This window comes from Pangasianodon hypophthalmus, chromosome 12 (assembly GCF_027358585.1).
Source record: "Pangasianodon hypophthalmus isolate fPanHyp1 chromosome 12, fPanHyp1.pri, whole genome shotgun sequence".
NCBI classification, from domain to species: domain Eukaryota; kingdom Metazoa; phylum Chordata; class Actinopteri; order Siluriformes; family Pangasiidae; genus Pangasianodon; species Pangasianodon hypophthalmus.
The window spans coordinates 7,848,248-7,861,577 of NC_069721.1; the positions used below are offsets into that span (position 1 = coordinate 7,848,248).

At 37.8% G+C, this 13,330-nt stretch overlaps 1 protein-coding gene across 3 annotated transcripts in view; it reads left to right on the forward strand.

The window, feature by feature from the left end:
- Window positions 1–13,330, forward strand: part of arid5b (AT-rich interaction domain 5B) — an 85,935-nt gene that overhangs the window by 58,135 nt on the left and 14,470 nt on the right. For all 3 annotated transcript variants that reach the window (XM_026915042.3, XM_053238600.1, XM_053238601.1), the window contains 3 exons: window positions 562–760; window positions 5,922–5,974; window positions 8,040–8,137. In XM_026915042.3, the coding sequence (XP_026770843.1) occupies window positions 562–760; window positions 5,922–5,974; window positions 8,040–8,137 (350 nt within the window). The remainder of the gene's footprint in view (window positions 1–561; window positions 761–5,921; window positions 5,975–8,039; window positions 8,138–13,330) is intronic.

The following is a 13,330-nucleotide window of genomic DNA, read 5'->3' on the forward strand; positions in this document are numbered from 1 at the left end:
TCACATATCCTGCTAGCCTTGATAGCTCTTTTGGAAAATAAATGCATGTGATTGTTGGGAGCAGATGGCTAAGCAGATACGTGTGGGCCAGCGCTGACTGTCGAGTGTGACTGCATGACTGAAGCCGACACTCGGGATCTGACTGCGGGCTCAACACACAGCACGCCCACCTCCAGCACTCCGGTGCTTGGAAACCAAAAAGCTGGATTGTGAAAAATTTCAGCGCATCTCTTTTTTTTTTCCAGTGCATTATAGCTCCATATCCATTACAGCCTACATATCACAAATCTATAGGATGCTTCATATGTACACGATAATATACAGCATCAGCGTTTTGGTTTCTTCATAGCTAACTCGAGTGTTGCTAGTCATCTGCAATATAAGTAAGGCAGTTGAATCTCATGTGAATTTCACAATGCCTAGTCAATTAGGAAATGTGTTCACGTAGTTCACCGAAGTAACTCGATGCATATATGATGAATTTCTAGCAAAGCATTTTCAGTTAGCCCTTGCTAATCCTCTTGTCTCCTCTTTCTTCTTCCGTTACTCATCACCATCCAGGTGAAAGCAGAAACAAAGGCGATCGTGTCCAAACCTAAGAGCAGCAGCTGCAAAAAGGTATTGGCCGAGGAGAAGAGCAAGGAGGAGACAGGGGAGGAGTGTCGCGCTGAAGAGCAGGCCTTCCTAGTGGCTCTCTACAAGTACATGAAAGAGAGGAAGACCCCTATTGAGCGAATACCCTATCTAGGGTTCAAGCAGAGTAAGTTGTGTAATGCCCGCTCTCTCTTTCACTCTTTCTCCGAGGGTCCTCGTGTATAAGGTTTCTATCAACAATTTATAAAATATCCTTACACATGAAAAGTGATGCCAGTTTTTCTCTTCACATGAACTGGACAGATGGCTCTCGATAGCCTACTGCAGTTCACAGGCCACTCATTATTATGAGTGAAAAGGTCACACTGTAATTAAATTAAAATAAACAGCTGGGGTGGACAAATCATAAAGCTAGGCCTTAGGGCTCCAGTGTGGAGAAAACTAGGTTAACAAGTGATAGCTAAAGTAATATAATGACATATGGCAAGCTAGTTAGCTAGTTAAATGCATTAATATAGGCTAAGGCAAATGAATGAGTTTATGTTTATTATTAAAGAATCACATCATTGTACCGTCCTCGAGGAAAAAGTCATCAAGGCACTGACCAGCAGTTTGGCTATGAGATTTAGTGTTCTCTCTTCACATTACACATAAAAGATATTATCACTAGAGTCTTTCTTATAGCTGGAGAGTTATATAACAGGTTCTTGCGCTTGACTTTATTTTGCTTGTTTTTTTCAGTGTTTCCACATACCTGCGTGTTCCTGATTCTGAAAAGATTGTTCGTCATTCGTGCATGCTAATTAATCCGGATAATAAAAACGAGCAATGTGTTGTGTGTAGTGCAGCAGCCACTGTTCTGTGTAATGTGTGGTGATTAAAGGCAGGAGGAGGCATGTGCGTAAACTCAGCATGTTGTTTGTTAAAAACTCGTAGTCAGTACACATGCAGGTCACAAAGGGATAATCCATCATTCGAAAATGAAAACACAAGTAAGGTCCAAACTAGGAAACACCAAAGCAAAGAACAAGGCTTGGCTTTAAGGGATAGAAGGCATGATCAGTCACAACAGGATATAAATAAACAAACTAATCACAAGATTAACACAGAACACCTGGACAGGAAACATAGCAGTGACATGACCGAAACAAAGGCATGTGACATGAACTAAAAGGAAATGCTTGAGAAGCGCTTGTTGCACTGGGAAACGCGCCGCGCGACAAGACGCGGAATTCAGTGGAATTTGGACCCGTAGTTACAGCATCGACCCTGAAGTACATTAAGTTTGAACATAGTTACATACCAAGTTAAATCTTTTGTTTTGTCAGTAAGGAGAAGTTTTTTTTTCTTTCTTTTTTTGGATGTTGAACATACTTCTCTGCTGGGCAAATATGAGTAAAAACTACTGATTTATCCAACCACTGTTAACACATTTTGAAATGTTTAATTTATCTGGCCCTCTTTGTATCCATCTATCTTTCTACCTGTTTGTTTGTTTGTTTGTTTATTGCTTTTTATCTATTTAATTGTTGGGAATTTATTACTCCTTACCCTCAGCTGTTGCTTTTCCTTCACATAAGCAATCAGCATTAGATTCATTCCGTAATTCATTCGTTCAGGCACTCACTAATGTAACTGACTAAATTAATTAGCGCAGAGTAAAATCACCCATCGGGAAAAACACTGAGCCTATCACGCTATCACGCTGGTGCACGAGCACAAGGAAAATTTTATTAAGAGTTTCTATGAAGGCCATTTGTGTAATGACCCAGTAATACATTCATAACATGTATTCAAGGCATTATACACATTTTTAAACAATTGTTTATGAAAAGGCATTGCAGTTTATAGCCATGTTTATAATGCATTTATAAATGGTATAAGTGGTGTCTATAACTCTCTAATACCAATCGCCAATACCAAGGTGAATGTAATCAACTGAGTGTAGATTATTAACAGACATATTATTATAATAGCTTATAAGCTGTATTTGTGAGCTCTAAGTAAAGTGACACATATTTTAGATGTAAATGTTTATTAAATCAGTGGCATTTATTGCCAATATACAGAGATCAGCACTAAATTTACAAAAGTTTTGTACTGTCTTGGAACATTTTGTCGTCTGGTTTCATGATAACCACTCTGGAATAATTAATTTATTAAAAACAAACAAACAAACTCAAAATAAAATTATGTCTCATAATGCATTCTGCACAGAGGGACTGGGTTTCTTTGGTATTAGTGAAATATTGTGTTATAATCACTGCGGCATGCTAACATTCCATAATGCATAGTAAGGATAGCTATAAAGTGTAATGAATTCCATAAATAATTATAACATTATGAATGCATTATAACATGATATGAATGAATTCACAGTTCATTATAAACATAACATGAATAGAAAGGTTTTTTAGTCTGTATATGTATAAAGGCATTTGTATGTCAGTTTCATTAAAAATAGATTTAATGTAATTTAATGTAATATAACGTAAGATAAAAAGATATCTTTTTATCTTAATATCAAATCTGATTGCATGAAAGTTTTATAAATGAGGCTTCAGGACTATAATACTGAGACACTAGACATGGCCATCCACTTGCCATGGAATAAATATGCAGTATTCCCTGAGACATCCCTTCCCTCACCAGGGAGCACAGGTTATCCTTTTGAAGAAACAGAAAAGTTGTGATCTACTAAGCCATGTTGAAAAGTAGGTCGGCGTAACTCAAGAAAGTGCGGAGACAATTAGTGTTAGTCAGCTGTGCCCTTTCTAATTTGCTGCCTGCAGCTCCCTGATCAGCACGCATGATGTGAATAGGCAAGTAGTTCAGCGTCAAATCCAAACCCTAAACAGCGCACAAACACACCCTTCTCTATCTAAATGCTGAAAGTGAAAATGCTAATATTCTTTTTCAATTTCCCTCTTGATTTTAGCGCAGTCATCAGTGCCACGGTGCTCCAGTCCATGAATATGTATAAGTGCATACCATGTCTGACCCGAATCGACAAGCAGTTTATGTCATACCTATAGGAAGGCCTGGAGAAAATGGAAAATGCACATTTTCCTCTCCTGCAAAAAAGAAAACCATATTCTCCTCCTGTTAATCTGTGTGCTGTAAATAGGCATCAGTAACTCATTCACAGTGTGCCAGGTTGCCACGTATTATTTCAGTTGTACACCAAGGCACCTTTTATTGTTAACATTGCTGAATCAGAATCCAATGACACAAATCCCTGTTTTTTTTTCTCTACACAAACCTCTTGCCTCTGGGGCGCACAGAACAGAGCCACCTGAGTGGAACATCTAAAAAAGCCGCAGTTTGTTTTCCTCCACTCTGTGCACGGATGTCGGCTACCTCCCAGCCACTAAAACCAGCTCAAGAATAAGATGTTCCCTTTTTTATCTAGTACAGGACAGAAAAAAAAAAACACAGATGAATCACATCTCAGTTGGGGATTGGTTCAATTACAGAGAGCAGAGAACATGCAGTATTTGAAGATGTATTAGCGTTCTGTACTCTAGGAAGTATTGGTTATCACTCCTGAGCCAATATTAGCATTATAATTAGATTTTTTTGCCTGGAAGGAACACAAATAAGCAAACATGGCATATAAACAGTGTGCAGTTAGAAACATTAACTATACCTGTAGAGCTCCAGAACTGAAATTAGATCTTCACTTAGGATATTATATAGGATATATATATAAAATTAATTTCAAATATTAACATGAAAATTGCCAACAGCTAATCTTAGTAAGGAATTTAGTGGGGGAGAATACAAGCAGTTACTAAAGTGAAAGCCCTTATAGTGGTACATGATATTAAATCAGCCAGTTGAATTTTCTATAACAGCAGCTGACAGTAGTACGGACTGCAAGGTTTATATTAATGCGCTTGTTCCAATTCATTATCATTTCTATAGTAACAACAAATACGTAGGGACTTTCATATAATCTAAGAATAATAATAATTAATAAATGGCTTTCTGTAAAGAGATATTTATTTACCATTTATGGTAGGAGTCTTTGTAACCGTCAGTATTTTTCCCGCCATGGAAAAGTTTTCAGGATGGAGGATTATGTGGCTTCTTGGTGACATGACAAGCTGCGTTTTTTTTTTTTTTTCTTTTTCTTATTAACTTATTAACTTTGTCTTATTAACTTCAAGAGAGAGAAAAAATGAGACTGATGAGGGAACAACTGTTTATAGCTGCTATGACATAAGTGATAACAAGAACTAACTTGTTTCACTGACCTTTCACAACATTAAATGGAACTATAGACTGATAAAAGTATGACGTTCACTTATAAATAAAAAAAATTGTATCATTGGGAAATTCTTGTGGTATAAGAGGAATAACATACTTTGGGACATGCTGTTATAAAAAAAAAAAAAAAGTCAATTTTGGAGTGGTAAGAGTAACTCCTCACCGTGTCGGCCTGCATCACACCACCCAGTCGTTGATTATTTTCCTATAACTGCACACCCTCAAGTGCTTTATTCCTTACTTTATGTTGAAAAACAGAAAGCTATTTAATTGTAATAAACTTGATTAGATTGATTAAAGTGGTGCATTGTTTTGAACTTATATATTTTTGCTGCAAAATATTTTATAGATATTTTATATATATATTTATAATTGTATATGTTATATATATTTTTATAATGGTGCAGTGTTACACACATACACATAATACCTGCATTTATGTAAACACGAGCTTTATCTTGCATGTTCAGATCAAATATTAAAGAGCTCACACAGCTTTTACAAGCAAGAGTGTGTGTTTGTGTGCATGTGTGAGAGAGAGAGATATTGTTGATGCATAAAAGCCTCAGTTCACAGCGCTCTAAGCTGTGGGCTTGTCATTCACAGGGCTAAAAAAGAACAGGCGGCGTAATCCTGCAGTCCATCTGAAATAGCTGCTAGGGAGGAGGTGAAAATCAATACTGCCAGATATGGGCGTAGGAGAACGCTGCTCTGATGAATGCAATGGGTTTTGTGTGTGTGTGTGTGTGTGTGTATGTGTGGAGATTGAATCCTGATTGATTAATCTTCCCAGCAGCAATAGTCTCGCTAATTTGTGCTCGACTTCATTTGTACGAGTGCTATGTATTTATTTAGTTTCATCTGTTCTCTGTTTTCCTGAGAGGCCCCTGCTTAGGATTCTCAAGGCCAAAAAAAAATTTATAACAGAGGATGGATTGTCGACGAGTGCTTTGAGTAATGTTTCCATCCTTATTGTGCTTGATGGGGAGAGTGTGTTACTGTGGCTGTTTCGTCTTCTGTGGTATTGATCCTTGTTCTTATTGTCCTTCTCACAGTAAACCTTTGGACGATGTTTCAAGCTGCTCAGAAGCTGGGAGGATACGAGTTGGTAAGTGTGTACACCATCCGCTCGGAGGGTTATAGTCCCACTGGCAGCAGCGTTTCAGCAGGAGAAACAGGCAGGAGGATTTTGCAAATTTCTCAGCCTGCCACGAAACACATGTTTTACTAAGTTTGAGCCCTGTCTCAGCTCCATGTTTGGCCCAAATGACTCACTGAAGCCTCTCTTAAAAAAAAAAAAAAAAAAAATGTACAAGTAAAAAAACATGTGTAACCCTTTTTGCCGGAGAGGAAATTGGTCAGGCCTGTTCGGTGCACATATTGAGCCTCTTAAGGGGGTTATTATTCCAAGACCAGCAAACAGAGAATTTGTTTGGCAGCGCATCTAACATCCGCACAGCAATAACGTGGCCAGAACATTTTACATTCAGTCAGAAATGGTTTCCGCAAGATTCTCAGTGATGTCGAGTGCCGTTTTTTTTGTTTGTCTGAGCAAAGGAAAGAGAAGCAAGAAAGGAGGCCGAGTTGTTTGGACAAGGAGTGAACAGGAAGCCACTCAAGGCCTCTTTTTTCCTCTTTCTCTCGTTCTCGCTCTCTCAGGAGGCTTTTTATCTAACTTATCAATACTACAGGCTGCCTGTCTTTGAGGCACAGGAAACACGCTGCTTTGCGTATGTTCCATAATGAAATTATTGTAAATTCGAGGAAGCTCTTGTTTGAGAGGCTCGGAGTCTTCATAGCCAGCTCTGAGGAATACTGTCTGAGCTGGAACACAACTCCATTAGTGTAATGAAGTGCACTGATGTCAAAGTCCATGCGTCAGAACCCATCTAAACTGCGTAGCCCATCTAAAATAGTCAAAGAATATTAGGCCAGTGATCTCTCCTGCTGTATATTAGTTATGCCACATAATGAAGAGTCATTGATGTTGTAATTGTGTGAAATATGGACTTGTTTTTAAATAATTGGCAGATATTCCATCATGGACACTAAGGGCCAAGTGTATACAGCTGCCTAACTATGTGAAATGTTGTCGTATAGCATACATTTGTTGAATAGCTCACCTCTGATTTTCATGCAGCATGTACTTCTATACAGAAAGGCTTCCATTAGCAACTGGAAAACCTTTGCACTCAGAACATACTGAAGGTCTCTCAGGAATATCTGTACTGTGTGCAGTCATTATGATAATCATGTTTATGATGTTTGTTAGACTCACATTAGAGATGTCCAAAAGATTTGTAATCATGCTGTTAAACATTGACGACCCTGGAAAATGACTTAATTGCGTGTGTTGCTCATCAGCCAGTCATATGTACCTGCGTTAAGGAGGTGACTGAACAAGAGTATCAAGTCCAGTCAGTCCAGTTTGTCTCAGAGTCTTAGTTACAAGGTAGGGCAATTGGCCTGAGTTGGCCTTGAGCAGTAAACACTGATGTACAACAAGCATCATGTTGATTCATGAAGGAGTTGATTCATTTTATATAAAAGCACCTCTGACAGTAGTTCACAGGTTTATGTTAATACACTTATTCTCACTGTCATTTCTATGTTAACAGCTAATTCACAGGGGCCACACATTAATAATAATAAATAAACATCTCTAAGGAGATTTAACATTTAATATTTAACTTTTTAATTTTTAATTTTATTATTTTTTTTTTAATATAATTTTTTGTTATCATTTCTATATTACCTTCTAATTTAAAAGGAATTTAAGGAATTTAGAAATGTGTAATTTTTTTTAAGAGTTTTTTTGGAAGGAGCCTCCAGTGTCAGAAGTGCTGTTCCTTCACATGTTTCTGGTGATGACATAACTGTTTATAGCTGTTATAATGTACTACCATTTTGTGGATGGTTCACAACATAAAATGTAACTAGAGGAATAAATTGCTTCAGGACATGCTGTTATAGGAAAATAATCAACTTCAGGGTGATACATTGATTAGTTTATCATCACAGCACGGCCCATTGCGCATTATTCCTTACTTAATGGACCTTGATATGTCCTCAGTAGCAGGCATTAGATTACAAGTAGCATATTGACCTTGTACTAATGTTATTGTATAGTAATCATGTTAAATGTCTTTTATCTTTGTTGTGTCGTTTGCCAGATCACAGCCCGCCGACAGTGGAAAAATGTATATGACGAGTTGGGTGGAAACCCAGGAAGCACCAGTGCTGCCACGTGTACGCGGAGACACTACGAGAGGTACAGCCACCATTTACACGTTTAGCGCTTTTCACCAAGATCCAGTTTAGCTTTGACAATCATCAATTGTAAGCGCACAAACAGAAATGCAAAACGCATTTATAGTGTCCTAGACTGGCTTTAACACAAGTCATTTTCGTCTAGTTTACAACATGGTAACCAAATTAGAACAGCTCTATTAAAATACTATCCTGAAATTCAGGTGCTGTATTCACAATCTTATCTTCCCACAAAGAACTCTTCTTAGTAGCATTAAAAGTTCTTAATTAAGAGATTCTCCTTAAAATCTATTTACAAAACTGCTGAGAGGAATGTTTTTGTTTCCATCTATTATGAAATCAATAACACTTACACTTTCATTTTATTATTTAATTTAATATGCCATGTATTTTCTATTAGTGTTTCCTATTATAAGATTACATTAAATCAAATTTGTGATTATTAAAACTATTTCTAGACACTTTTAACTAATGTTAAGTTTGAAATACTCCTGTTCTGTTGGCAGATAATTTTTTCAAATGTATTTATAGAAAGAATCAAAAATACACTTTATGGCCAAAAGTTTGTGGACACCTGACCATCATACCCATATGTGCTTGTTGAACATCCCATTCCAGATTCAGTCCCCCTTTGCTATTATAATAACCTCCACTCTTCTGTGAAGGCTTTCCACTAGATTTTGGAGTGTGTCTGTAGGGATTTGTGCTCATTCAGCCACAAGCGCATTAGTCAGGTGCTGATGTTGGGTGAGGTGGCCTGGGGTTCAGTCGGTGTTCCAGTTCATCCCAAAGGTGTTCAGAGGGGTTGAGGTCATGGCTCTGTGCAGGTCACTCAAGCTCTTCTACACTAACCTTTGCAAACCACATCTTCATGGAACTCGCTTTGTTGTGCTGGAACAGGTTTGGGCCTCTTAGTTCCAGTGAAAGGAAACTGTAATACTACAGCATACAAAGACATTCTGTACAATTGTGCGCTTCCAACTTTGTGGCGGCAGTTTGGGGAAGAACCACCTATGGGTGTGATGGTCAGGTGTCCACATACAGTACTGTGCAAAAGTCTTAGGCACCCTATTTTTTTTTTAGTACAAACTTTGTTATAGATTTTTATTCTATGACTTCTACTTTATTGATTCAAAATTTATGATAAAATAAGAAGTAAGTGTGATAGTCAAAGTCTCCAGAAGAACTGTGGCTGACTCTGCAAGATGCTCAGTAACACTTACAGCTAATTTTCTCAAAAAACTGCACAAATTGTACCTGAGACTACTATTTTTTTAAAAAGCAAAGGATCGTCACACCAAATATTGACTTTGTCTTATTTATTACAGATTACTTTATAGTATTTTTTTTAATGTAGAAACATTTAATTTCATCATTTTTGAAGGCATCCTTGCTCTACAGCATTTCTTTGCATGTGCCTAAGACTTTTGCACAGTTCTGTACCTTTGGGCATATAGTGTAAGAAATGTGTAAAAGCATTGAGAACAGGCTGAATAATATGATATTTTATTTATTATGATCTCATAATATGAAAAATTACATAAATTTGATCATATTCATTATATTATCATATTCATGATATTTTCACTTTCTGCTGACATTATCAGAGAATCACATCATCTGAGAAAAGACGGTGCAAGGAGATTTAATCATTAAAAATTAGAAGTCTTAATTAATGCCACTTAATATAGGAAAAGGAGTCTATAAATGTCCAGAGTTGTGTCTGTTTTTGTGTACTTATATTGTGTACTGCACTCACAATCAATTTTGGCATGGATCAGTGCGTAAGCTATGGAAAAAGGCCTTCTTTCAGTTATTTGAAAAGCAATCCAATGCGACCTTTAATGTTTGTGAGAAGTCTGTGTTTGCTGCCGGTGCTTTGAGGGAGCTGAGAGTCAAGGTCAGACAAGTGGGTTCTCACCTCAGGCCCACTGCTCTCAACCCAGTGCTCAATCAATATATGTGTATAATATCGTACTGCTCAGTGAATAACACACTGCCAAAAGCTCATGGAACATCCTTGACCAAATGTGGGGCAACATGCTCGTATGTCCACTTGTGAGTGAGAGTAATTAACCGGATTAATTTGCCCGGCTGTTAAGCTGTTCTATCCTTTAGTCGCAGACTGAAACACTGTTGTGCCCGAGGAAAGTTTTCAGTTTCTCATCGTGGGATGAGTGAATTGTTCTGCATAAAAAACTCTCTGCTTTGGAGCTGAATTGAAGCAGCTCTTAAGTGTCATGCTCTTTTAGCTCTTTAACTGTCATATTCTGTCTCATTCATTCAGGACACACTCTATTAATTAGCAACACAGTTGTGCAGTGTATTTTGAAATAACGATATGTTTTAGATTCAATTTGATTAGTAGCAAAATAAACCCTATTATCACACAGTGCTGTTGAATTCTCAGTTCTGATTGGTCAGAAGATGATGCCAGCAAATCACAGGTTTATATTAATGTGCTTGTTCTAATGTGTTATCATTTCTATTGTTACAACTTACACAGGGTCTTGTGCGGTGGTTTCACATAAATGGATAAAAAATGTGCTATGGTCATGTTTTCTGTAAGGAGATGTTAATTGTCCAGTTCATCGCGTTGTAACATAGATAGAGCTGTAACTTCAGGTTTTCCGACAGAGTATAAGAGAGGCTGGTGAGAGAATAACGTAACATAAGTGATAAAGATAACAGGAACTAACTAGTTTTGCAGACGTTCCACAACATTAAATGTAACTATAGATGAGTATAAAGTATGATGCCATTCTTTAAGTAACAACCAGTTGTCGGAAAGTAGCTGTGGTGTAAAAGGAATAAAACACTATGCATTATCTCCATGTTGCGTTGTGCCTCATCACACCATACCATTGTTGATTTTGTCCCTATAATAGCACATCATGTTCATACCTTACATATTGTGGGGATCCTCCTGATAGGGACTAAATCAGGGATAGAATGTATGCAACTAATTAAACCACCATTTTTTTCTGTATTTTACAAAAATATAGGACAAAAATATTTTTGATGTTTTAATTTGACCTGCTCGGCTCCCAAGTGGCATAATAAGAAAGCGCTCACCTTATCCTCTGGTGATCGCGAGTTTGCATCCCAATGAGTCCAAGAGAGCAAAATCGGCCATGCTCTCAGGGAGGGTTGGCATACTCCCTCCCTTATCAATCACAGTGACACTAGCCAATCATGTGCATTTGTGAGCTCATGCATGTGGAAGTGGGCGGATAGAGCTTTGCTCTGAGAGTGTTAGACCGCCCCCTGACATTGCATGAGCAGCAGTTAGAAAAGTTGCGGTTGGGTGGGTTCATGTGCCTCAGAAGAAAGCACGTGTTAGCCTTTGCCCTCCATGGTTGGTGGCCATCATGTGATAGGTGAGAGCTACCTGATGGCTGGGAATTGGCCATGACTAAAATTAGGGAGAAAATTGGGGGGGAAATAATAAATAAAATACAATGACCTGAACATTATTTTTATTTCTGCTGAAAATGGCTTAAATCGATTGCAAATGATGCACATTTGCAGAGAAATTTTTCTCCTGTTCTTGCCATATCTATAATCATTATGGAATACAGTCCCAAACTATTCCTAAAGTTAACTAATAGTAAGAGTCATAGGCGTACAGGTCTGCCTTACTAGTTTACGGCTCTATCAGCAACAACCACAGGTTTCAGGGAAAATGTCTGTTTTAGTTTGCTTACGATTTCTTTTTTTTTGTTTTACAGAGAATGAAAAGAAACATAAGTTGCTTTTGAATTTTTGTATCTGCTAGTAATTATAATCTAAATGAAAAAAATGACCTGTTTTTTATTTCTCCTGCCTGGAAACAATAATCATAAACGATTCATGTTTTATTTTTTTGTTGGATAATTTGTTTCGATTCCTCTGTCTTGTTCAGAAAGTTTTCTGTTAAGTATTTAGTGTTTCTGTGAAGGGCACCAGGCTAAATGCGCTCACTTTGTTCTGTGGCTTGGGGTAAGGTTACATAGTAACAAAGTTATAAACTGCAAGGAGGAGAAGAGATACTTGTGTTGCTTATGTTTAAATGTAATCTAGGGTATGTTTGGTCATTTCATACATGATCCCAGTGGAGGCTTTTCCATTTAGGCCACTAAAACTGCTCAAAGCACAAAAGCTTCAAATCAATATTTAACATCCTGTACAGTCCTGGCGATCAGAGTAGAATGACTCCTAATATTTATTTAGCTCTCTCATCTCTTTAAATGTCTGGTGATTGAAGAGAGGAGGGCAGGATAAAAGAGGAAGAAAGAAACATAGATTGCAAATTGGGTCATAAAAACGACATGAATAACCTTGAGAGAGACTGCGGCATTCCTCCCTCCCTTCCTGCTGCTTTTTAATTATATAGGTCAGTGGCACTGATCAATCAGGCCGCGCTTATTTATTTAATCCTCCTCCTCCTCCCAGGGAGATCGCTGTTCCAGAAACGGGCCGTCCGTGATTTCCGCTCTGCAGATAACCGCATTCCCTGCTCCTTATCTCGTGACTTCGATGCTTATATTGTACCATGTAAATCCCTTGTTAACGGCTCTGTATTTGCATCCTCTATTCTGTAATTAGCCTGCAAAGGATTTGTTCTTTGCTTTGCATAAAGATTGCAGATTTACATAACCTTATTACATTATTTGGCTGTTCGTTTAGAAAGATCAACTGAAAAAAGAAAAAACAAAAAAAGTTAATCTGGTGCATGATAAAGTGTATTGTGGCTTTCCCAGGAGGGGGAGGGGGGTGCAAAAAGAAACACATCAGTTCCTCCCAGTGCTTTATTGATTTTTCTTTCCTCTTTGGAATTAATGTTTGCTCTCAATTCGAATGAGCCACGCTTCACGGATCGCTTCCTTGAAACTATAGCCAGGATGACAGCTTTTTAATGCAAGCCCTTTAAGTAAATTTTAATGGTGTGTCTTTGGAATAGCACCGTTTCCTCTGGGCATTACATCAGCTGTTTGTGTCCCTGAAGAGGTCAGTGCTTCATTCGAGACTGCAGGCTGCAGTAAACAATCACAATATTGAACGGATTATCCTACGCAATCATTCTGCAGAGCGTACAGCTTCTATACATAATCCTCGAATCTCACTGCTGTGCACTGAAATCCGAGGGATTTGCACTGATGGATATTAATAGTCGTCTGTTTGCGTTTATCTCTGTATCTGTATTTACACCCTT